This window comes from Lepidothrix coronata, unplaced genomic scaffold, assembly GCF_001604755.1.
Source record: "Lepidothrix coronata isolate B3197 unplaced genomic scaffold, Lepidothrix_coronata-1.0 Scaffold0, whole genome shotgun sequence".
Taxonomy (NCBI): Eukaryota; Metazoa; Chordata; class Aves; order Passeriformes; family Pipridae; genus Lepidothrix; species Lepidothrix coronata.
The window spans coordinates 15615612-15642479 of NW_016690180.1; the positions used below are offsets into that span (position 1 = coordinate 15615612).

The following is a 26868-nucleotide window of genomic DNA, read 5'->3' on the forward strand; positions in this document are numbered from 1 at the left end:
TTTGCCAGTTTGAATGTCAGTTTAATAAAGTAAATGAAAACAATTTCCACTTCTAAAATGTATGTATTTACCTAATAGCCAAATTCAACCTACTGAATTCCAAGCTCTGCAGAAAACAGCTATTCAGAAGTAAATGTGTTCTAGCAGCACTGAGTGGCTACGTCACACTAAGGGTCTTCTCAGTGTTTCCATTACAGATTTAATTTAAAACTCAGCCACTTAAACTGGCTCTAAATGACTCTTGGGGCCTACACTGAATCACCTATTTTTTTTAACACTACTGATTGGACTTCAGGTATTATCCCATACTCACTAATATCTGAGCAATTGAAGGCCAGTAGAAGTACACAGTGCATCTTTGAAATGCTCTTTTCCTGATACTGAAATTACGCCTTGTCAGCCCATGATTCAGAACAACCTCATAAGCATTACTAAAACATCAGTAATGGTAAAATTTGATCATAAGCAGCTTCCCACCAAGTATTACTTTACCTATGGATTTGCTACACGATAGTGACTAGATTAGTTATGGATTTTATGTGGGATTTGGATTGCTACATACAATTACCAGTAAAATTCACATTATTTCCAAGGAGGGTGGTTCAACATACAGAGGGATGGTGAACACCCCTTTCTCTCCAGTAAACATTACCATATGTCCCGTGCTAGCCATAATCTGCTCTGTAGGTTCCCTCTTTTGTAGCTCTAAAGCCAGTCTTCACCACTACTCTGAAAACTCATTTTGTGGCTCAGGCAAACGGAGCCACAGCTGAACATAGATCTGTCATCAGCCCAGGCTGGAGCAGCTGTCTCCTCCCCTACACTGGTCACTTGTTCTTCCTTCTGCACCGTTCCTCTGGTTGTGGAATTACATGGTGAACAGGATTGAAGAGGACCATCTAGAGGGAGGAATGGCAACACAACTACATCCTGAGTCAATCAAGACCTTTGATAGCCACTTGATGCCTCTAAACACAGTGCAGAGGGAGCAGCAATTACTTTCATGGCCTTTAGCTTGAGATAATAAAAGATTATAACTTCTGTTCCCAGTGTTAAAGGAGACAGAGAGGGCTTCAAATGGGCTTATGTACACCCTTACACCAGAGCAGGATTCCAAGAGCTTCTGAACGATATCCCAGCATTTCATTTTCCTTCACGGATATAGAATAGATTTTGTCCACTCTAGGAAAACTGTTTTCCATTTTGACCACGCAAATAGACCAATGAAAACATTAGGATTCCCCTTTTTATTTACCTTTTTTTTCTTTTTTTTTTTTTTTTAATTTCCAGAGCTTTTTAGGTATTATAAAGTAACTTCTGCTGAATAAGTCGGTAGATTAGATAGGCTGTTCTACAAGTGCATTGTTTGTTTGTTTTTTAAGTTTGAACTGATTACCACTCCTTTCATCTCTCTCTTCATGGGACTACAGCAGGATTTCTTTTGTTTGCTACTGATAGCATTGGAGGAAGGTACCTCATAGTAGATCCTCTGTGAGCAAATCTGTCATTAGCTTTGCAACCGAGCACAGATTTTCTAGGGACTCTGTCAAGCTTGTTTGACTCCATTCCTTGATGAGTGATGTATCACCGGTTTCAGAAACCTAACAAAATGTTCACTCTGTCCTCAGTGCATAGTCCAAGGTAGTTTTGAAGAGCCTGACTGTCCTATGCTGTATTTCTGCTAATATGGGTTGATCCGCTACTATAAGGCTGTGTTGTTTGTGACTGTTTTGTCAACAGAAGCTGCAGCTGGTGCTCTTCTTCCACCTCTTTCTTCATCAGCCATTGCCATGGTGTTTTCATAAACCTCTGTAGTTTTTAGTTGCTTGTCTTTGGCACCTTCCTGTTCAGCATTGACTTTGCAACACTTGCAGAAGCCACAGCAGTGTTTCCCACAAAAGGCAATTGAAGCCATAATTATGTTGTCCCAGGGCTCTAAGGAGTGCAGCCAGATGGGTAGGAAATCCCAGTTTTGGAGCTTTTCAGGCAGCGAATGTGGTCGCCTTTTCTGCATAACATTAATTACAACCACAGCAATAAAAAAAAGGAATAGGGGAAGGCAAACACCCAAAAGGACTGGCCACCCTGCCAGTGACAGACCAAATACAAACAAAGGCAAAAGAAAGAAGCAGACTAGAAGATAAAATATAGCAAACCATCTGTACTGGGCTGTTGTGTTTCCCAAGGTCTTGGCCATGCGTATTGGCAGCCGGGTATAAGGTATTGGGTAAAACAGAATAATCCCAGAGACATTGAAGAAAAAGTGGCACAAGGCAATCTGAAAGCAAAAACATTTGAGAAGTTCATTAGCCAAAAGGTCTTTAAAATGCTCCTACTGACATTTTAATAACTTCCAGTGGCACTCAGACTCCATAGTTTCCCTTTCCTTACTCCCTACTCTTGTTTCTTGTCTTTCATGCTATTTGACTGCAGGGCCTTTCCTAGCACAAAACAAGGACTCGGTAATGCCTCACACATTGCAAAGATCACTGCCTACAAACACAAGCCAGGCCTAGAGCGGATGTTGGATCCCCCTGCAGATGGAGAAGTATTAAAATGCAGCTTCCAAGTGCAAGAAATGGAGTCCATCAGAAACAAAGCTGAAACACCAAACAGGTCTCAGCAAACAGTTCTGTTGTTAGTAAGGCATGGGAACTATGTGAGAATTGTTCATTGTTGGGTTCTGCATCCATAATTTTTAGTGAAAATATGGGAAGTGTAAATTAGATATTACACAGAGGCTATTTAAAATTTTTAATGATACAGACCTGGATTTTACAAAATTTAGCTATAAGTTTATAGGGCACTGAGGAGATTCCTGGAATAGGACTTTGTCTGGGTCGTTATAATCATTCAATTCACATATTTCAATTTTTTTTTTTAAAAATAAGCATCAAGAGACATCCTTTTGCTAAAGCTTTCAGAAATTGCTTAGACAGAATAAGCATATACTGAACAAAACAGTACATTCCTTTCTCACCTTATCTTCATTCTGTAACTGTTATCAGACCAAAGTAAATATGAAAGTACAGAAGTTTATTTTTAAAGTGCATTATAAAACCAGTATGTTATCATGAAATCTGAGCTTTATCAAGATAGCATCTTCTCATGATTACATCTGTTCTATCACGCCTGAGGACAATAAAATGGCTTCACTAATTTTCTTGATTTATTTGGGCTAGTAAAAAACATTTGTCTTATTCACAAAGGAAACGTCATTATCTTTTCCCTCTTTGATGTAGAATGTTCACTCAAATGTGATCTGCTGCCAGGTTCTTTACCAGGTGGAAAATGGGAGGCCAAAGCCAAGCTGCCTATTTTTCAAACAGTTTGGGGCAACAAGAAATTTAATAAAATCCACTGAGATTACATTTACAATGAGAAAAACACATTATGCTCACTGCAACCTTGGATAGACAGAGAGCTTGCCAGCTTAAGGGTTGTGCAGCCTTCAGTTAGGCTACAGGAGTCCCTGTACACTGCATGAACTGAGTCAGGGTCCTGAGAAGAGACCTTACAGAAATCAGTAACCCCAAGAGGATTGTCAGATATATGGGCACTGAATTCCAAGCTGCAGAGACCCCACGCTCAGGGTTCAAGTGGCCCACTCTGTCTCAGTTCTGAATTAATTCACTCAGATCAAGCCAATTTATGAAAGCAAGATTTAACTGTATATTGACATTCTGGGAATGTTTAACAACCTTTTTGCTCTAACAGTTGAAATGAATGAGCTGTCAATAACAGTACACACAAAATCAGACATGACATCCATGGCATAATTGCATCAGATCAAATTTTGCCAGGTTTTTCTTCAGAAAGGTTGCAACTTCTAAATGAAGTCAAGGAAGCATTGGCTTATACTGACCTGCAGTGAATATTTTAATGTACTCCCTGGACTTGCTAAAGCCGCAAGTATAGCTGTCGTGGTTGTGCCAATGTTAGCTCCTAAGGTAAGGGGATAAGAGCGCTCAATGCTTATAACGCCAATGCCTGTGAGAAAAGAAGCAGGATTGAGTTGGCTTCAGGAAAACAGAGAAGATAAAACATGGGGATATAGAACACAGTATTGACAACTTACCAACAAGGGGTGTAATAGCAGATGTGAAAACAGAACTACTTTGGACAACGAAGGTCATACCAGCCCCTGCAAGCATAGCCAGGTATCCAGCTAACCAAGTAAAAGGAAATGGGAAATCTAAAAGAATAGAGGGAGAACACTGTTGTTAGTACAACAGAATGCTCTGTGTAACAGTAACACATTAGTGAAGACTACTAAGCACTCAAAATATAGATATATTTTTTGCCTATTTTCTCTTAAATGGCAATTTGGGGTCAGAGTCAGTCCTACTACTCTGATTTATTCTGTTAGCTGCACTCCTTCTCCAGCCTTCCACCACTGGATGCACTTTGAGATGTGTACTAGACTAGGTGGACATTCGTCCTAAACAAGGGTAGCATACGTGTTGTAATGCAATGAGGTATCAGAAATGTTTTCACAGAGGTCAACACAAAACCCTCTAAGTGTCTCGAGAGCCTTGGTTTCAGCAACCAGGCACCTTCTGCATGAATCAGATCTTCAGGAAGCTCTGAGGAGCATCATTACAAAATCAGGTGGTTTGTTCTAACTAGTTTCAAGCAGATCATCTCCTAAAAATTTACTTGTTAGCTCTTGCAAAGAAAACTAAACATGATGATTAGAAAAACTAGGCACAATGGTCCCCTGCAGTCTGTAGATGTATGAGTGAGCTGAGAAGTGAGAACTTAATCAATTGGGAAGACACAGAGGAACACTGAGCAGCTCAGAAATGAAATAAACAGTAACTGGCAGCTGTTTACTTTCTCCCCCTTGTTTTTAATTCAGACCATATTCTTTGTCCAGGAGAAGAGAAGAGAGCTTGGGGACCACTTTGTTGCCTTCCCCATTTCTGTGAACCTTCTCCTCAACCATAGCCTGGGATCTATGCCAGGACTGCTTTTCTCTGCTACAGGTTCCAATCTCTGCGTTCAACAGAGTATGCAGGAAAAGCAGCCAAGCGAAAAAAACTCCAACATTTGCACTCAGTGGATCCAAGCTGAAAAAAAACCTGGAGAGCACAGGGCAAGACAGAAAATACCACTACTGAAAGCTGCCTTATCCTGCTGAAGAGAGGGTTAGGCAGTGGAACAGGACAAGATCATTAATTACTACAAACTTTTGTCAACTTACTTTGGAAGGAACATGGAGGCTCTGTGCCAGAACTGGCAATCACAGTCTCAGCACTTCAGTGCTATCTTTTGAGGATGGGAACATTACATTTCTAACAGCTAATGATTATACATCAAGAAACAGAGCCTGGACTTTGGTCTCTGATGCTGTTAATCTGCTGCATTTCTCAATCAAGCCATTCACTGTTAGATTTTTAAAAGAAAGAAAAAAATATGCTTGGGAGAAAAAATATGGGGTGGGGGGGTGATTTTCATTCAATACTATTTTCTTTAAACTATGTTATGTTATCTGCCAGAATGGGAAATATCAATAAATGTGTTCAGTGTCCTCGTCATTCCTGAAAACAATCCTCAGGAAAAGCAGATAATTACCAGTGTTGATTGTCTTCTTGATAACACTCGCCACTTGTCCTTTAAGCACAGAGTTTAATAGCTTAACGATCATTATCAAACAGGAGCACAGAACAAACAGGGACAAAGCCAGAAGGATAAGACCGATGGCAAGATCAGGCAGGTCTGAGTTTACAAAGAGATGCTGGCCTGAAAAAGAAATGGAAAATTAATTAGCCTATCCACATTTTTGCTTGTGATCCTAACTAAGCCCAGCCCTGGTTTTTGTACAAGTCACTTAGAAAATGGGACCAAAGCACACACAGCTTGAGGGGTTGATGCAAAGAGAGAAAATGCCACCTCCCTTGCTCCAAAAAAGCTATGTCTGAGTGGGGCAGGAGAAGCTCTTGTATGGACATGCTTATAAAACACACAGCAGGCACCCTGACAGAGCAGGCAAGAGCTGGGTGACCATGTACAAGGCAGAGAAGGACAATGGCAGGAGGAAGTTTTGGAGTGCTCCAAGCTGGATGTTGGGCCAGGTTTTCCCAGAGGTGGCTGCGTGCCTGAGAAGGGCCATTGAAACTCCTGCAGGGCATGCATAGGGATGGAGATATCCAAGAAACCATTACAACAAAGTAACCATAGCTCCAAGCCATCTGAACAGCGAGGGTGACATGATACTGAAGACCTCAATTACTGATATCAAGGAGCATGGAAAGAGATCCATCTGCAGCCAGATACCATGATGATGCCGGTAACTCCAGCTGCATAGCTATAGCAGAGCACAGGCTCCTCGGACAACACCTGCACTGGTACCATGTGTCTGTACGCAGGCAAGGGCTTCCTGATACACCTCTGAAGTGGTCTGTTAACACCATCAAAAAGCTATATACATATGTAAAGATATTGCCATAGAAGAAAGAATTCTACTACTTACATTTAGTGATATAGTCTGTTTCAGTTACATTCTTGAGAGTCCATGTCATGTTTCCATCAGTCCAGCAAAAGTCAGGAGATGTGCAGTTTTCTGGAAATGGAACTGTGACATTCTGCAGTGTCTAAAGATCGCCAGACAGAGAAAATAGTTCAGTCATTTACAACCTTTTATTAAGAGCTCATATAAAGTGTTAGGTTTTTACTACAACCAAGGATTCATCAACTAAGGGCAGATTTGTAAGCTGGCACCACATTAATGTCAAGGTGAAACTTCCGCATTCTTGAAATAAATCATTGTGCTGTTACCCAAGCCAATTAATACAACATTTAAAGATTAAAATATCCCCAAAATCTTCTACGTTGTAATGACTATAGCACCAAGTCATTAATAGTTAAGAACCTTAACTGCTGATGACAGTTAGTGGAGGGAGGCTCACATAAGGCTGCAGTTGCAAGACAGTGACGTTCCTTTTCCAGGCAGCACCACAGCTTCCTTGGTCAAAGACCTCTTTACTGTCATCTCAACAGCAGTTAATGGTCTGGTGAGTACTACACCAGGGCTGTGATTCAGAATGCTACAATACTAGTGCAGCCTTTGTTGCTGGATGAGCACGAGTTGCTCGCGCGCCTTCCCGCGCCTCAGTTTCCCTGTCTGTAGAAACAGAAGTGCTGCTACTACTTTCCTTTTAATGTTCAAACGCTATCTAAGAGCTAATTACAAGAGCTATGAATTACATTATTATTATGGAGCTGAACCTAAATTTCTATTTATGACATTAAAACCTTCCTTATAAGGACTCCTAGCCTAGACATGCTGCATTCTGACACCAAGTCCGTAAGTCCTTATGCAGACTAAGGAAGAGTTCGTTGACTGAGCTGTACTTCCACAGGAGAGCAACTAACAGCCAAATGGACTCTGAACCATGCTGTTGAACAGCAGGTATCTTTTAAACATGTTTGTGTGATTTTCTTTTGTAGAAATGGAGAACAAGAAATCAGGGTACCGCCTACAGACACCTACATTCTCAACACCTTCCAGCTGATGCACGTGGGCAAGGATGAGAGTGGATCTAGTGCCCCCATACCTGGGCTCCAGCCTCCCCATCATGTCAGCCTTTACAAACACAGCACAATCTTTTTTTTCACCTTCCTGAATTTTTTTCAAACATCTGAGTTTCAAAGCAGCTGCATTAGATCAAAATGTTTATGTTTTGCTTTAAACGTCTTTCCCCCATCAAGTTAAAGTCAAACTGTTATGGGGTTCATATGTTTTTGTAGTTTGACTATATCCTTGAGCAGTAGGTACACAGCCAAACTACAGACAAGCACAGTATAAAACCATGTATATCGAAATACACATTTCCTTCAGCCTACACTTTCCACATAGGGTAGTTTCCTGTCCTCTGTAGGACTTCGGGGCTCAGCACGGGCTGGGGTCTGACAGCAGGGCAGCTGCCCAAGCCCCCTGCCCCCCCGAGGTGAAACACCCAGATACTCAGCAGTGTAACCCGAGCAGAGTTTCAGATGAGCACAGCTCTGCTCCTGGTACTATCTCTCTAGCTAGCATTTCACTGGCCATCCAGACTATCATTCAATAGGAGCTGGGCACTTCATTTCAACCTCCACTCTGTCTTCTTAAGTATCTCCTGCCTCAGCACTTCAGGAATTACTTTTCTATACATGACAACAAGTACAACTAATAACTTTAATTAGGGAATCAAAGGATATTTTATGCTCTAATTACTAGTTAGCTGAACAATGCAAACAAAACACTCAACTCCACAGTTTATCAAAATACTCATAGGTGTCAATCTGGGCAAGAGATTCCTCCAAGCTGCAGTGCTGTTTGGGTGAAGAACAACAGGGCACAGCCCCACAGAGGCTTTCTCCAAGGGCAGTTTTCCAAGAAAGCTGCATATAACCAGCTACCACCAGGTCACCCTAACATATGTAAAACTAAAACTTATTAGATCAGTAGATAAACAGTGTTTGGAAAGATCTTTTCTTTGGCCCATGTTGCAGATTTTTTCCACTTTCAGGGAGTCAGTAGTATCACAGTTTAAAGACATTTGTGTGTGTGAAAGGAATGAAAGACTTGGCTCCAAACCAGCAGTACTGATAAGTGAGGGCCTGTATGGTACCGAAAGTAGCCTGGTCAAGGTCACCATGGGTGACCATCCTTTGTTTAAGTGGAGGAAAAACTGCCTTAAATTGTTTTCATTCTTTTTCTGCTGAAAAAAACCCCATGATTTAAAAATCTAAGTTCACAATATTACGATAAGGATTGTCAGCTACAGATCAGTAATACACTTCCTGAGGTACCTGACAATTAATTTAGCATAATACTCACCACATTGGTTTCAGTTACACACCAGACCTTGACCAGGCTTTTGTTTTTTGCTGATTCATCATTAGTAGCAATTGCATTTATTACTGATTTATCAAGCTTTAAAAAAAAAAAAAAAGAAGAAGAAGAAAAATTTTAAAAATGCATTATTCCAACTTGCATCACAAACTTCTGTTCAGCTCTACTCAAACAACCCCCTTTGGAATCCCAACCATGATAAGCCTGCACAATCATCTCTAGTGCTGGAGCTGCCCAACATGTAGGAGGGGGTTTACTCTGACAAAAAGGCGCAACTCTACACGCACAAATACTGTGTCTCATTCTCCCCAAATCATCCACCACTTCATCTCTCCCCTTCTGTTTAATCAACTGCCTGACTGTATTTACTGCCATTTTAGAAGATGTGTTCTTTCCCCCCCAGCCTCTAGATACACGCAATTATGTCAGGTCCTACACTGATTTTCTGGCTGTGCCAGGTTGTCTGAGCTAGTACTGTCTGCCAATGTCTAGGCAACAGGCTGCCTTCCCATCCATCTCACATGGCTGTATTTGTCCTCACCTGCCTTCTCCTTCCTCCTAGCTAGGTCTGTCATCATTAAGGTGAAATGCGGGGGAAATAGAAACAGGAACTATAGAGCTGGGGTTTTATGAAATGTGAATAAAAAGAAGAATTCATCTGCTAATGAGCTTTAAGCCAAGGACATAGAGAAAGAAGTGGGAACCCTTCTCATATTCAGAGCATTTTGATTAGCTGTGACTGAACCAAGTAAGCAGCTTACTTGAAGTGAGAAAAAGCTTACCTCAATGATGAGCTTTGTAAAGGGGTCTGTGATAACTTTTAGTAGCTGAGGGGCATCTTCACCACTTTCAAGATGAAAGGACTCAACTATAGCATTGGTGAGATGGTAAAGATAGCCAGAAATAACTTCAATGGGCAACAGTGCAAACACAGCAAGCCAGTTAAAGAAATCATGGATTGTTGCCCCAGCAAAGGCCCTGGAAAAAGAAATTAAAAACCAGGATTGCTTTTAATTAGACAAAATATGTACAACATCAGTTAGATATGAAATCATAGCAGTGGGGATGAAGCCCATTTCAAGGTGGGAATCATTTCATTTCCAGGGTCACAGGAGATGGCTACTTGGCTATGGAGCATTAAGTTGTCTCCACACTGTTGACCAATTAAAGAGCCAGCCAGGTGAGTAAAACAAGAAAAACTAGAAAAGGTAAAAGAGATCCTTAACACAAGGCTGCCAAGAGTACTCATCTGAAAAAAGAAGTGGCTGTAGAACCTACATTTGTTTTGTCTCTCACCCATTTTTGGCACATTTTTATTCCTCAGCCAGTCATTTCCTCTGGGACCTGTTCTCCCTGAATCCTGGGGTGAGAGAGCTTTGCGGCCCTCTCACGTGTTCCTGCAAGCCATTGGTGTACAGCTCCCTTCCATCTTCTCCTCTAAAGCCTGAGGAGCCACAACTCTCCCCTCAGAGACTTTGGCGAAGAGTATTTCATATGTCCAGTATGGCACAGACGACAAGGTACCAAAGTCTCCCATCTCTGCCAAGTTTACTGCCCATCTCCAGCAAGCCGAAAGCTCTCTCAGTGGCAATGTCAAGTGGCGGTCTAAAAGCTGTCACTTTATGTGTTTGACAGCCAGAACACATAATTTCTCTACAGTTACCAGGTCTTGCTTACTGTAGACTTAAAAAACCTTCAATATCGAAATCTTGTTTAAAGAGACTAGACAAAAATAATGTAATATTAACTTCTTATACAGCCCTCCAATAACTAAGACATAATTAAAGGTGGGTGGCATAGTGGGAGCAGCTGAAAATTTATCCTTGTGTAAGATCATTAAAAATGGTGGATCCTTACAAAACCACAAAACTTTTAAAGGAACCCAATATGCTTTTCTTCAAGTATATGAAACCATATATATAGGCAACGTTGTACCTTTGCCATGGCCATGCTTGTGACTTTCCTAACTAGAAAGTTTGAATGGCTGTAGTAGTGATAGGGAAAATGGAAGAAAACCTACAAAGAAGGAACAAACAACTTTTCAGGTGTAGTGTTTAAATACAATACCTTCTAAATTCATTCCTGTCTCCAGCTTGCATGAGTGCCACAATCGTGTTTGTAACTGAGGTGCCAATGTTTGCTCCCATGATGATCGGAATAGCTGATTGAACAGTTAGCACTGGAAAGCAGAAAAGGAAGCACTGAATGAGAAAATCAGATCATCAGCAAGCTCTATGCTTCAATGAAGATTTCTATTAATGTCACTGAATCCGTGACTTCCCTTGATGTCACTGGGATTAGGTACTGTGATCCAAATGTTTACTTTAATCAAATCCCATGGGAACATGACACTCCCATAGTCCTGACTGAAACTGCAGCCCGTGGTTATCCCTTTTCACCACATACTGGAGGGCCAGAGTAAGATAAAGTCTCTTCTTTCCCAGGCATTTGCCTACTTACTGCAGAATTTAGAAATGATGCCGCAGAAACAGATGAAGTTTAGTAACTGCCTAACATTAGAAAATTATGCAGATAATTTCAAAATTAAGGCATTCAGTGCCAAGGCTTCCAATGATTTTCATGGCAGTTGTGATCTTACTATTATTACTAGTACTACTAGTATTGCTACTACTATTAATACTATCATTATTAATTTTTAAAATTTTATTTTATATCAAGGCAACAGCTGTGAAAAGCTCTTCCTGCAGCCTCTATTCTTACACCCAAAGCTTCCACAACTTGAACGCGGGTGGGAATGTTTGCACCCCAGATGAGATTTATGAGTAATCTGTAGGAAGATACTGTAAGCAGACTTACATGTGGAGGACACCATGCTGACTATGATGGATGAGGAAGTACTGGAGCTCTGGACCATAACAGTCACCAGAACTCCAATCACCAATCCCGCGACAGGATTAGACAGCACTGAATCATCTTTAAATATGTCCCCTGCTGCTTTACCTACAAAAAATATATTCTCGGAGTGAGGGAAGTGCAAGGTAAAGTCTACAGAAATTATCAGAGTGTTTAATTAAAGATCATTCAACCCATTTAATTGACACATATATAGCCATGCTTGCTGCTCAAAAAAGTACAAGGTGATGCAGCCCAGGGATCCAGATTTAGGTCCTGAACTCTCAGCTTCTCAGTTGTTAGAGAATACTTTACATTCTCTCATTTCAGTGACTAAACAAGCTTTACTGAATTTTGCAGAGAAGCATATAAAACCATTACCATCAGAGGAAAGACTATCGCTCAAAAGCCACATATGCATAGATTTAAATGCTATTACTTGGTATTTTTGATTACCGTCTCAAGGAAAACTATTTTAATTATACTGATTAATTCTGTCCCTGTAGCTTTCTGTGTTTCCAAAAATCCAAAATACTTCCACAGAAACTCATATGATAACCACTCCTGAACTCCTCATTTGAATTCAACCCTTGAAGTTTGGCAAATGTAAAAAATACATTTCAATAGTTTTCATCTTTGATAGTTTTGGGGGATATTTTAGTGCTGGATGCTTTGGTCAAGAGCACAGTTTTCATATTTCAACTTGTTGAAATGTCTTTCACATGTGATAGATTTATGCACAGATGTATCCATATAAACTGTCACTAAAGTAACAGGAAACTACTAAGAAATCAGGGCCAATAACCACATCAACAGTTCTTTGGAATTTGAGGAAGAAAGGCCCTTCCAAACAAATGAAGGTCAGTCTTCAGTCAGAGCTACTCCTGAATCTCTGTCTCAAAACATATGAAGAATGTTCTTGAAGAGTGAGAGTTGTAACTAAGTTGCTCAGATGAAATTTCCCATCTTATTCAGTTTATTCTTAATATTTTAAACATTTTCATACCTCCTACCAGTTGGAAAGCAGAGCTCAGAACATCCAGGGAACACACAAACATGTAGAGCAATCCAAGCAGCATAATGAACTTCCCTATCCCGTAGAGTACACGAATGATTTTTCCTTTTCTATCTAATTCTGCAAAACAAATACATTATGCATAAAGGACTTGCTTGAAGTGTTCTCTGGAACACTCTAGCACAAAAGCAGAGACTATGGAGACAAAGACGGTGCTGTGAATTCAATGTGTGATTAAATCCAAAAGAATGTTTTTAATCACATTGTGACTGCAGAAGCAGGTATTTTGTTTACTTAATTTTACCACCAAAAAAGTTTTTTGGTATGTGACAAAAGCCTTATAAAATTTGAGATTGACCCTTCATTTTATAGTGACCCTACTGAGTAAAGAAAGACAGGAGCCTGGATATAAAACCATATTAGTGCTGGACTGTTTTCCATATATCTGTTTGTGTTTTAAGGAAGGTAAGCAGTATGATTTCCAGATCCTTCTTAGCTGACTAAGTATAAGATCCCCGTTAACTTTTAGAGAAGGTGAGAGAAGAAGTGGTGGGAAAAAAAATGCAGGTAATTTATTTGTGGAGAAATGGCTACCTGACCACTTGACCCCAGTGTCCTGCAGTTCCGGCAGAGCCCATGGGTCGCCTTGCTCTGGCCTTGTCTCATCTATCAAGGCTATTGTGGAAAATGCAGGTTGAATTTCCCCTTTATTTCCAAGTGAAGCCACATTGCCTGCTGAAATAGAATGTGTAAAAAATTGTTTAATTACTTTCCATCCTTTCCAAGGATCCCCAAAACTTATATACCTCTATAACTCACTGGTGAGCACGTTACCTTTGTGATTTTCTCCTTCTTTCCCAGCCATGTTCTGGTTTTGTTTGGAAGAGTCCCCAATATAGTTATTGGTTTCAGGCTTTTCTACCTCAGGCCAGGGAGCCATGATCTGTAACTAATAAAGTAGTGTTGATTAAAATGCACGTGCAGTCTATATTCAACTTACAACAGGGTATGTGGGAGATATGATTAAGATTAAGAACGAAGGAGATGGAAATGGAGTATAAGCAATTTGCCTTTGAACACAACTTTTTACTAATCTTTATGGATTATTCCTTAATTTCTGAAATTGATTTCTCAATTATTTTTTAAATCACTGTTTATTTGTGTACGAAACTAAAAAAATTCTTTCCATCTCACATCTGTATTTTCATACACTTTTAACTGTCATGAAAGCAAAGATTCCTCTGCTTTCCAAACAGTAGGTATTTCTTCTCTTTAATTAACTTCAGCTCCTTTCAGGAAGAAGTCAGAGAACTGTTTTATTTTCTTCCACCATCTAGATTTAAGAAACTGCCTTTACCAAACTGGTAATTCAATACATCGACCTTAGCAAAAAAGTTCTTCCCTAAACGCTGCTTAGTTTGGGTCATGCAAGCTGAACACAATGTTCTTGTTGCCTTTACTGCATCATTCCCATGGAAGCATGGAAAGGAGAACCCTGGACAAGGTGGAGGAAGAGCCCAGGGTTTCAAGTTCCAGAAGGATGTTTGCTGAATGCCTGGACAAGAGCACAGTTTGAGACCAGTGACCATTTGCAGGTCTATATTTGCCTGTAACTCACAGCTGATGCTGCAAATGAAGATAAGCTAGTGGCAGCAAGGTCCATCTCACCCACGTCATGTAGGATCTCCCTCTGATCCTCATCCTTCTTGAGCCCTTTTGAATATATTTGACATGCACCTCAACATTAATAAATAAATCACATGGCCAAATCCTGCCAGCACCGGTGCAAGCACCCTTAATAGATCCTAGCCCAGGCACAAAAGAAGGCAAAGCCTAGAAGAGTCCTATGTATTCACTTCGCCAATGTTGGAAGCCAGAGGGAAGGACATGAAAGAGGGGGAAGGTGATCATGGAGAGACAAGCCAATATACACAATACTTCTATCTTTCTAGGCTTGTTGGTGAGCTCAGCCAGCACATCCAAAACTCAGTGGAAAGGATGGGAGAAGTGAACCCTACCCAAGAAAGCCTCACCTTCAGATCTGTCTCTTCTACCCTCTCTGCCACACGAGTCGATCAGTGCTGCTGGCAAAGCTGCCCCACAACCACCACGTCTGGCACCCTGTCACACTTCTGAAACACCGGTGAGCAAATTTGCTTCCTATGCTCCTCATAAACAAAGCCCCTGTGCCCAGCCTCCAAAAGTCAGGAGGACTTTTGGGCTGGACTATCATGCTCCCGTAAACAAGGTTCAGCTACAAGCAGCAGCCACTCTAAGGGAGTATAATTAATCATTCATTTAATCATAATCCTTTATGTAGCTGGTGGTGAAAATGTTTTGTCCCTGCCCACATCAGTAAGCCGCACATCCTCTTCCTTTTCCTGGGAAAGAAAAGGTCACAGACAAAATCACTCATGTCTTACTCTAACAGAGGAGGGTATTGTTTGCTGGCTCTCCACAAAGAAAAGAGTATCTCTCCTTCCTCATTAGCAGGAAAACTTATTCTACAATTTCATTTGCAATATCTATGCTTTTACACGTTCTTTATCTGTGGTGTAAGAACTATAGCAGCTCCCAAGATACACAAAGATCTTAAAATAGATGAAAGTCACTCTTGCTTGTTTCAACAAGGGTTTCCATTTGCTTGAAGCAAATTCTTGCATTTTCACCCAGGCCAAAACAACCACCAACCCCACCTACGTCAGAACATCCCCATCTTGTTAAACGAGTTTCATTTATACATGTTCAGCATTTAAAGAGCTATTAAAAAAATAACTGCTCTGCACAAGTTCTTCTTAAGTGAAATGCAATCATGAAAATGCACTGGGAAGTCAAATGGTGAAATTGCATTGACAATGTATTCCAACTATGAAGACACAGAATATGCTGGACACCACTACTCCTAGAGATGCCATCAGTACTTCTACAGTTCTTCTCTTACACTCAGTATGGAAATGAAGGATTCAGCCTGCATGATTATTGTATGGAAACTGAACTGATGTATTCACTAAAGAAACAGGAGCTCGAAAACTTTGCCAGAAAAACAGCCCCGTGTCTCCTCAATAAACTCATTCAAGAATTCAGCAGAGCATTTTTTCATAAGCATCTCCCATATTCCTGAGGTGCTCAGGATCCCACAGGTATGTCATGTATTATTATGGGTTTTGCTTTATGTGATCAAATGCCATAGAATGAGAGTTTATCACTTCTGTGGAGGAAGTTTTTGTATAGGTATGTATGTAAAGTTATTCATATGAGCCCTAGTCAACCTCTCGTTTGAGAAGGCAGATTTGAATACTGGAGGTCTTTACAGCGTTTCTTCAAGCATTTGGATTTACAGAGGTTTAACTAGAACAGCCTGTTCTGTGTGAGTGGTATCAAGGAGTGATGAAAGCAAAACCATCTAGATCCTTGAAGCACTACCAAAGCTGTCATCTTTTTCCAGATCCTGACTCTTGTCAAAAGGAACAGCTGAGAAGTTTAGAGACACCTGATACTATTTGCTGGAGTCCTGCTCACAGCTACTTACTGTTAATTAATCGCTGTGCTACAAGGATAATCTACATTCTACAGTTTTCCCTTCAAAGAATTCTTCCTTGGCCCAAATACAAGCATTAGCGTCTTGATAAAACACTCAGCAGATGTGTGTGCTGCAGAGCAGTGGGGTGACAAAGCTGACTGCATTGCTCCCTGGCAGCTCACATGTGCCTTTGGAAAGGCTGACGTCAGGCGCTGGGTTAAAGACCAACATCCTTGATGAAAGATATAAATGACAATGAAAACCCTATTAGTGGTTTACTTTTGAACACCGAAGACAACTATGCCGCAAAGGAACATGTTAGAGAACGGGGCAATGACAGCACACACTGCAAAAACTTGCTGCATTCAGCTGGACGCACAGGTCCAGGTCCAGAGGTGGGACAGCCACGATTGCTGGATGAGGTGCTGGAGTGATGAGCTCTGCCCACCCCTGTGCCAGCCCACGTGTCTCAGAGATGTGCATCTGGTTCCCTCCTTGGCTGGCAGGACACCAGCCAGGGTGCCTGCACCCGGGGTGAAGTCATGGAGCTCACATCCGGATTCACACCGGCACTTTGGATATCCTCCTGTTTGGAGCTATGCTGAAATGGGAGCTAATTTCCTCCCGAAAGTGGCAGGTCACAATATGCTATGCATATTGCAAAGGTCTGAAAACTAATGCCTGCACAAACTGTAATCCAGTCCGTTTTGGTGAACCTTGTGGCAAATCCTCTCACACCATCATGTGCACTTCTTTCGTTGTAAGTATAGTCTTTCCTTGTCTTTGGGAAATGCTAACTATGTGTGACATCCTTTCTAACTTCAAAAGAAACTGAACCCTCTCCCTCTTAAGAGGGAGATAGATGGAAATAATCAATGGCATTCAAATTTTAAAATAAACTGTGAGGGAGGAAAAAGTCAGAGCAAAGTGGTCTCCCATGGTTTTTATATCCATACTGACTCTCTCACTGCAGCATTTCAAAGAGTTAAAGTCCCTGGGGAATTATCTGAGCAACACTAGGTGTCACACAGTTGCCCTATATTGCATTCCTCAGTGACTCACTGGGCTGTAACAGCTTTGCCTCTGTTGCAGGGCTGCACTCTTGGTGCTTTGCAGTTTTAAATTAGAAACAGTTGTTGATGTATTTGTTTAGCTGGATTTAACACAGAGAAAATGAACTACCACTTGCATGTGCCCAGGTGGTATTGTTCGTACCTCTCCACCCATGACAGCTCACCAAAAGGCCACCTTGTACCTGAAGTAAGAGCTACGAACCAGTAAGCCTTAAAGAAATCTCAATCCTGGGGAATAGACTCAGTCAAACCAATATGAAATAAAAAGTACTGAAGAAAATAGCAGTATTTTCGAAATTAACTGGTAATAACTGCAACAACTGCCAACGTGACCATACATATTGCTTAAGCTATCTACAGATTGCTTAAGCAGCTCCATATAAGGCTGTGGGTTCAGCCAAGCTTTCCCCATTTTCTCTCTCTCCCTCTCCTCCTTCTCTCTCAGTTTTCTACAAAAATACATCACTTCCTTATCATTCACCATGGAGCTACGGTTTTTATGTTAAAAAGGGATTTATCAGCTAATCTGATATCTGACTATGTGACAGTAAATATGAATATTTACCACACATACTTCATAAGGATAAATACCAAGCTACATGGCAACCTTTCTTGTATAAAGTTTGAAAAAATATTGTCTTTTTCCCCTCAAAATATATAATTTCCAACATAGAAGCACATCATGTAGAGATAGAAAAAGAAAGATCCTTAGCCAGCACAAATTCATTCGGTAGTTTTACATCAGCTGATAGTTTTGCCCCAGAACCTGTTCCATGGCAGCCACAAAGCCCCAGGTGCAACAGAACCAGTAACAACTTAAATAAACACCCTCAATGATTCAGCCTTACTAGGAGCAAGTCTTTTCTCTGGCACCAGCCACTTCCCTGGGGCTTTTTCTTTGAATAAGTTAGCAGACTTAACCAGGATGTAAACTTTCAACTCATGTAGTAGAAAAGGAAAAAAAAGATATTTGAAAACTACAAAAAAAAGCATTGTACTCACTGTTTATCCCTATGGATTCCTGAAACTCATTGCTCACAAGCCTGAATCTAACACATAGCAAAACTAAAAAAATCACATGAAACAAAATAGCAAAAAGAACTAATTTCTAAGGAAGTGCAGAGAGAGATGAATCCCAAACATTCATTTTTGAGTTCACAACTAAGAAAAGCACTGGAAACTACCACTGAGGAGCCAGAGCCAGGAAATATCAGTGAACTACTTGAAATACCTAGTAGGTGTTTAAATAAAACAATTGCTTTTTCAGAATAAAGCAACAAGAAAATTAAAAACCCCAACCAGCAAGGAAATAGAACAGATCTACCCCTTCCCAAAGACAAAACATGCAGTAAAGAATAGAGAGAGGAAAAAGTAATGACATTAAAAAGACTTACTGATCTAATGGAAGAGCTGATAATAAAAGTTACTGAGAAACCAGCTGATTGCCTACTGCCACATTAGTTGAGCAAACTACATTAGACTAATGTATTCCTTTTACCTCCGTGTATCAAACCAAATTAGCATAAGAAAATGTTTCCATCAAGAATAGCCTGACACTGCCGTGGTGAGGAACACAGACTTTACACAAGATCTATGCTAACACACCAACTGACCGTATTCCCTTCCAATGTTTCATTAATAATATCCCATACATTTTCCAGTATCCAATACCACTGATTACTGTGACTTAAAATCTCACTTCTTTTCAATCCAAATAATAGTTAAAATAATACTTTCTTTTGCTATAGGCAGTTATTTCTGGCTGGGTTTTTGGTTGGGTTTTTTCGGGGGCAGCTGCTAACAAAATGCTTTTTTTCTTTATCATATTCCATAAAAAAAGCCCTAGCTGTTCACAGGAAAAAAAACCACAGTTTGATTCCAGAACTACTTTTTTGTCACTTCCTTAAAACATAAATGCAGTTGAAAGAAAACAAGGTGAAAATGCTAACAGTTGAATGACATTTCATATGCCACAACAGTTCCCTGTGTTAGCTCTCTGTTGCCATTCCTTAAGTTGCAAAAGCAGAACTTCAGATTTGCAAGCTAAACAAGCTCAAAGAAGAAGAAAACTCAGTCTTAGTTGTTCTTACTTACCACGTCTTTATTCCCAGACAACAGAGTGAACGGATCAACTGGGCAGCCACTGAAACCTGCAATATATATAGACAGGTGTTGAGCAAAGTTTGCTTTCATCACTGCACACTAACATTCCTATTTTACAGTCCAGAGGCACTGCCTACCTGCAACTTAATGATCACAATAAAACTTTTTTTAGCAGGAGTGGGCAGCAACCAGGACTGATAAAACTACAGGCTATTTCACACTTATCACATTCTAAAAAATGTCCCATCAGCATTTAAGTACAAGTTACAAATGTGTTCATGTGAGTGCTGAGGAACGGTTTGTTCCAGCATGAAAAATTGCTGTCCACCTGATCATTCAGTAATCTTTTTTCCAATAATAATTTTCCAAAAATATTTTGCAATCTCAAAAGTCTGTCAAAAGGGTGTGAAGGAGATGTAGTACTGTTATTTGTCTGTTCAGGTGCCTATTAATCTGCCTTAGAACAGAAGTGAAGGAGAATCAGATAAAAAGCAATGTAAGTAGGAAACACGTAAGAACTTCTTAGAACAGAGGATGGAGTTTCATTCTTATCGGTGCTCAATGTTTGCAATTAAGGCAAGCTCATTAGCATTTTGGCTGTGGCTCTCCTTCCAAATGAGATTTAAAGATGTAAGGACACTTTCGATAATCAAATTCAAAATGCCAGTGATGAAGACCACTGAATGACAAATACATATGTTATTCAATAAATACCATGTGGCATTATAGATTAGACAAAGCAGTCACCAGCATTGCTGCCTGTTCTACTGATGAACTTAATGAGGAGCTGGTGGGGAGGGCTGCATTAGGCACTGTACTTTATTATTTTTTGAAATTTTTCTGTTTCAACAGGCAACTTATACTGAGCAAATAAGCTGTAAACTATCTGCCTAATCAGCAGATCTGCTTTGTCTGCTTGTACGCAGTCATATCTCCCAGCAGCTTAGTGACTTAGTAACACAGTAAAATAAAACTCTTGCTTTTGCACGTTTCAGTCCTGTGGAGACACTCAGCCTTTGGATCAGTGAGTCAGAACTCACCTTTCTCCTGTGTCGGCATCAGAAATGTTTAATAAGCGGTGATCATGAAAGCTTCCACAGCCCCTCATGCAGCATCACATCCTGGCAGTGGAATGGCCAAGCACCTCCTCTGTCTGCAGTGACTCTGCTGGTGTCGACCCCACTGCCCACACCATACTGGGCAGGGCTCATGTTGTAGCCCAAGGATGGAAGCACCAGCCCTGCCTCGCCCTCCCCACCTGCAGTTTACACAGAGGTGGAAAGGATGGAAACTGATTTTTCTTCTGTGTAAAGTGGAGAACTGTCCAAAAGTGGAAATTAGCAATAGAAAATGGACACAGTGTCTACCTTGGTGGTTCACAAAAGAAGGTTTCTTAACAGAACTGTACTTTAACATTGCACCTAAAAATAGTAGGTTTTAATTGATGCCCTACATGCAGGAAAGCAGGTGGATCTTTTAACTGGGAATTCTTGTATTTCCCTGAGCTGTGGCTTATTCTCTACGGAGTCACTGTGAAACCCAGCTCTGACAGTGGGAAGGTATGAGATGTGTACACTTCAAGTACCCCATCGTGGCTCAACCAAAGTATGATGACGTCTTCCACAGCATTTTTATTCCAACACTGCTCATTCCATTTGCTAAGCACAATCCTATGCACTGACCAAGTAAACATGTTAGGAAGGGAACAATTCTATATCAGACCCACTGAACTCCCACACAGAGCTTTAGGAAAATAAAACCAGCTACTTATACAAAGGCAGGCAACCTACAGCCTGTCTTTGGCAGTCCAGGGTGGACCTTCTACAGAGTCACTCTGGAAGAACCTCCGTAAGGACCTAGCGATGAGGGATGAAAGTGGATGTTATTTGTCCCAGAAGCCTTCCCTTCATTCAGAATCAGAGAAGAGGCTGAAATCCTTCCCAGGACAGCAGGGCAGTCAGAGTGATAGTCCAGAGTGCTTTTCTTGCATCTGGCACTGATTCAAAAGATGCTGCTTCTGCTAAGGAAGAATAACCAAATGCTCTATCTTCCCCCTTTAGAGATTACTTAGAAGCAACTGATCTAATTTAAAAAAATATTCTTGGATAGGAAACATTTAGTAAAATAAGGCAAGCAAGCAAATTTCAAGGCTCCTGGTTTCATCTAATAAGGTGCTGGATTACTCTGCAAGCTATTTGCAACACTACCTGTGAGAGTCTAGCACTTAACAGGAAGTACAAACACAGAAAATGTTTCAAACACAGAATAAGAAAAAAATTCCAAGCATGTGCAAATTTTGTGGGAGGTGAACTCTGTCCTGTCACTGTTATATGTTGCAAGAAGTTATAGCACAGGCAACAAACACGTCTACATAGCAGAGAGCTGGGCTACAAGTTCCCTTGTAGATCTGCCCCACAAAAAGGATGCTTGTAGTGCAAGTATCAACCCCCATCCATGTCTAAGACCCAGGCCCTAGTACAATAAATCAAGTGCATCTTAGTCTCAACTAAAACAAAAATAATTAAAGGAAAGTAAAAGAATGGCCATCCATCCTGCAAAGGTGTCAGAGCAGCCCAAGATACATATTTACTAACAATAATACATTATAAGATTTGCTCTTTTAGTAGACACAGCTTTAAAAGACAGCATGCATGAGCATGGCTCTCAGCTAACATCAGAGAGAAACTCTCTCTCATAAAATTTAATTTAATTTTCAATATTCCACAAAGCCAAAGAAAGCACTAAGTAAGTGCTAAACACTTACTGTGCATTTAAGATGGTGGGAATCTAGAAAACAGCTATGTGACTCTTTACCAAAGAGAATTGGTATTGTTTCCATCATTTAGAAACACCATTGTCTATATTATCTTGTTCAGAAACCTTGAGCAAGTCTAGTTGTCTACATTTGGGAACAACATGAGTATAAATCAGCCTTCCCTCTTATGGATATCTAAACACAAAACCCTGATCATTAAAGAGAGAGGCCAGTGCTAATTTCAGTGGGAATTACAGCCAGAACAGTTATTTGTATTACTATACTGTGCATTTTATCTTACATAAATGATATGCAAAGAAATTAATGGAGTTACAATAGTCAATGTATTTCCAAAGCTGAGTAATGAATAAAGTCATAAAGAGACAGCATTCAAAAGAGCCAATGCCAGGAATTGGAGGGTGAAATAAAACAAGAAGTGAAGGAGTCACAAAGAGAAAAATTATAGGAAGGGCTTTCAGACATAAAAAGGAAAATAAATATTTCAACACAGGAAAGACAGTTTTTATGGAGGAATAATATGGCAAACAATTTTAAACAGAAGTGTTTGTTTGGTCTTATAATAACTGAGCAGCACCTTCACCACAGAATGAGTTTATTCTCATTACTACCATGTCTCAAATATTTTTGTCAATTCAAATGCATCCTTGGGACACGAGTTAAGAGAGTTATTTTGTTTACATCTTCCATGATTATGTTTCCCACTAAAGTCACTTAATACAACTGTTTTTATTCCTCCTGAAGTATCTGATTTTGACTTCATGTTTAGTAGATATTTCGCTACTAAGATGCACCAGTACCCACTCTCAGCATTTACTGATGTGCAAGAGATTGCTCATCTGGAGCCTGCAGTACAGGCAGTGGTGGTGGTGGGTCCAGGGCAGGGGGTGTTCTGCACAGCCCTGCAGCCAGGCACCAAGCACTTCCAACCCACTCACAGGGAAGGACTGGCCAGAGGCAAGAAGGTACAGATTAAAACAGCACAGACTAAAAGGTACAGACTAAAAGGCACATGTGAAAAAATAGCACCAACAGTAGACTGAATTTGATTTCAGTCGGAATGCTAAAAATGTGAATCATATCACTGCTTTGACCACTAAATCCCAGAAAAAATTTTAAATCTTTTCTTACCATAGCTGTTCAAAACTTTTATTGCTTGTGTTAAACATGTACCTAAGAATTTTAAAATATGTCTGTTAAAAAAAATCCCCAAAACAAAGACCTGATAATGTTTTAGGACTAGAAATTTTTAATCACAAAAGAAACCTAATCTTATTCCCCTCTTGCTAACCTTTTCTATACTTTTTATAGTCTATTCCCTTACCTTGCCCCCACACCACACCCCTCTCCTCCCTGCTTCTGTTCACTCTCACAACCAATCTTATATTCCACATCCTCCTGTTGCCTCCCACTTTGGACACATATTCATGAATGCAAATAGTGTCTTCCCAACAAACGAGTAATGGGGGAAGAGAAGAAGCAAAGGGAAATGTGAGAGCTCTTAAATAAATAATAATACTCAAGCTCTTATGCAAACCTTAATTTACAGATTCAAGTGCTTTGGGAAAGTAGGCATTGTTGACTCCTTTTTTATTCACAGACAGTTAGAAGCTATCTGTATTTTAAGAAATCCATTGTTTTCTTCCTACCCAATTTGTTAACTCTTGGCTGACACTGGACATGGTGTTGCTGGTAGCAGGACAAGCAAGTTTAATTAACAGCAGCCAGTTGAGCATGTTTACAGAGAAAAGAAGCTTCATCTCACCTTTCCAACCTGTACACTCCTTCTGCACCTGCGCTGTACAGCCTGCTGGCCTCCACACATTGCCTATGGACCAGCTGCTCAGATTCCGTAGCTGTGCTTATTTGTCTTCTGCCCAAATGACTTCTGCCCTAAAGACAGATTTGAGAGCGACATAAAATGAGGATTGTTGACAAAATAAATAGTCTTCCACAAACATGCTACTCATCCAAAGGCCATATATATATGTGCTAATTCTCTGTGGAAATGTACATTGCAAATAATATATTAAACACCTCAAACTCCAGGTGAAAAATCACAAATTATTTCATCAATGGCACCATTCATTACTTATTTTTGCAAAATGCTTGGCAGCATCTTCTGTCTGAGCCTGCATCCATGAAACAAGTTTTGGGCAACTCTGGGTGAGTTATCTTAAGGCGATCTATTGATATAAACTATTTTTTTTGAACTTATTTTCCACACAACCAATTGTCCAACACACTAGTTCTGTAAAGATCAGTAAACTAGACCTACAAAATTAACAGCAAAATCCAACCATCTGGTATTTAATAAATACCAAATACAATAATTTTCCTTAATGAATAGTTCATAAGCAATTACCCATGATTATCATCTAATACAAAGGTCCTTGAATGTGTCCAGAAAACAGCAACAAAGCCGGTGAAGGGCTGGAAGGAATGTCCTGTGAGGAGCCACTGAGCACTCTGGGCTTGTCTAGTTTGGAGAAAAGACGGCTAAGGGGTGACTTTATTGCTCTCTGCATCTTCCTGAGAAGAGGAAGTAGAGAGGGAGAGCTGATTTCTTCTCCCTGGGATCCAACAAAAGTATGCATGGAAATGGTTCAAAGCTCCACTACGGAAGGTTTAGACTGGACATTAGGAAGTATTTCTTTACCAAGAGTGCAGTCAAACCCTGGATCAGACTTCCTAGAGAGGTGATCAATGCCCCAGGCATGTGAGTGTTTAAGATGCGTTTGGAAAATGCTTTTAACAACAATGCTATTCTAGTCTATACTGTTCTGGTCGGTTCCGTTCCATTCCATTCCGTTCCATTCCTTTCCATTCCATTCCTGCCAGGATAATCAGGAAAGGATTTCAAGTCAGGTGTGAGGACAGCCCTCTCCCGTGTGAGCACTACAGTAATTTTCTTACTATATTAGGCAAAATGGTCTTGTTGCACAGTTGTAAGATCTTGCAATTAGGAGTGTGCCAAACATCAGAAAAATTTTCTCCTTCTGTCACAGCAATTTCTCTCAGTGATGCCCATGCCACATAAAATGTTTTGATCCTATCCTGCTGCCCCCTGTTAAAACTGGATCCTTTTGGAGGATTTAATTCTTGGAAACACGAGATGCAAGAATTGTCCCCACTCTCCTTGCAGTATAAATTCAATGTAAGTCTTCAGCCTTAAGTCTCACATGAAGAAAGGCAATACTCTTTTTCTTTAAACATAATTCTATCCCCAGGACGTTCTATAGACTTCAGATGCCTTTCTTGATGATGCATGCAATGAGTAACTTCACTAGAATAAGAAAACATAGCTTCTTTTAAACTACTGAAAACTGAAATCTGCTATAGACACAAAATTACAGTTTCTATTGACTCAGAAGAACGTACATGTGCATATGTAAGGCATCATACACACCAAGGCATGCAGGCAGTGGCATTTTAAGCGTTTACAGTTCATCTTTTTATACAAATATTTTTGGCTTTATAAGAGATAATTAAGGGAGTATGAAGACCAATATTTTCTTTTACAAAGGAAGATTGAAACACATGCAAGGTAAACCTGAAGAGGAACCCAAGACAGAAAACATTTCCTCACAGCCCTGTTGTGCAGGGTTTTCCTCAGCTGTTTCCCTTAAAGAACAGAAAGTGATGTGCTTTTACCACAGTTGTTTCTCTTCAAAAGGAAAATCATAGAATCATAGAACAGCTTGAGTTGGAAGGAACCTTAAAGACCATCTAGTTCCAGCCTCACTGCTATGGGCTGGGATGGAACTCACTAGATCAAGGTTACTCGAAGTCCCATCCAACCTGGTCTTGAACACTGCCATGGATGGGCCATCCACAGGTTCTCTAGGCAACCTGTTCCATCCTCACCACTTTCCCAGCAAGAATTTCTTCCAACATCTAATCTAAACCTGCCCTCTTTCACTTTGAAATCATTGCCTCTTGTTGTGGCACCCTGCCCTTATAAAAAAATCCATCTCCCTCCTTTTTATAAGCCCCCTTAAGGTTCTGAAATCTGTAACAGTTTTTCATACTGGGTACACAAAGCAGACCTCAAAGGTACTGAAAAAATATCCAAACCTTTGGGCTCAATGATGACAGAAAGATGCCAGCAGAAAGTCACAATAAAATATTCTCTGTCCTATTCTTAAGTTGAATTAGTGAAACAGGAATTTGAACATTTTTTGGAAATACAGAGGTATACTTCACAGATTTCTGACTCCATCATTAACTATTTTTCCTAAAGGAAATAGATCTAAACTTTGGCTGGTTGCTCAAGTCCAAAGAGGCAATACTATAGCAGAGACCATCTGCTTACTGTAAAAAGTGGATGTTGCTAACTTTTAAAAGCATTATGAACAATTCCTCTGAACAGGAAAACCTAATTTTATCACAATAAAAAAGATCAATTGATAAACTCTGGCATAATATGACCTAATTAAGCTATTGTTTTTAAGTCTTGCTAAGTATCTCTGTCAGATTGCTGGAACACAGTTTAATAATCAGTTAATGCATTTTAATTAAAATTGCTGCACTATCAGTAAAAATAACACTATCACAAACCTACAGCTTCCCTTACTTTAAAATTGTTTCTCCGTCTAAGTAACAAGCATAACTTAGTTCAGCAAGAAGACAAGAATTGCTTCTTAATTGTACTGGAAGGACACTTTCTTTTAAAACCTGAAGGTAACAAGT

The 26868-nt window shown here is 40.2% G+C and overlaps 1 protein-coding gene across 5 annotated transcripts; it reads right to left on the reverse strand.

Annotated features, from left to right (window-relative positions):
• Positions 1-1265: 1265 nt before the first annotated feature.
• SLC34A2 (solute carrier family 34 member 2) lies at positions 1266-24900 on the reverse strand. 5 transcript variants are annotated; one of them, XM_017806011.1, is made up of 15 exons: positions 24836-24900; positions 23942-24069; positions 19395-19450; positions 13542-13656; positions 13302-13442; positions 12699-12827; positions 11657-11800; positions 10907-11018; positions 9622-9817; positions 8825-8920; positions 6476-6596; positions 5578-5745; positions 4079-4195; positions 3866-3990; positions 1266-2278 (listed from the first exon to the last, which is right to left on the reverse strand). In XM_017806011.1, exons 4-15 carry the CDS (start codon positions 13645-13647, stop codon positions 1703-1705), a joined length of 2031 nt encoding a protein of 676 aa, XP_017661500.1. In that variant the 5' UTR covers positions 13648-13656; positions 19395-19450; positions 23942-24069; positions 24836-24900; the 3' UTR covers positions 1266-1702. The 5 variants fall into 5 exon arrangements, with proteins under 5 accessions (XP_017661500.1, XP_017661490.1, XP_017661473.1 ...); XM_017806001.1 differs by lacking the exons at positions 23942-24069; positions 24836-24900 and adding an exon at positions 19541-19624; XM_017805984.1 differs by lacking the exons at positions 23942-24069; positions 24836-24900 and having other exon boundaries at positions 19395-19521.
• Between the last annotated feature and the right edge of the window lie 1968 nt (positions 24901-26868).

Bases quoted from the DNA above. Each gene is read 5' to 3' on its own strand.
- SLC34A2 (XM_017805984.1), bottom strand. From the start codon at position 19,493: ATGAAAGCAAACTTTGCTCAACACCTGTCTATATATATTGCAGGTTTC. The intron at 13,657-19,394 runs GTAAGTAAGAAC...CTACTTTATTAG, and splicing joins TGTCTGGGAATAAAGACGTG to TTACAGATCATGGCTCCCTG. The intron at 3,991-4,078 runs GTAAGTTGTCAA...CTTTTCTCACAG, and splicing joins TGCTATTACACCCCTTGTTG to GCATTGGCGTTATAAGCATT.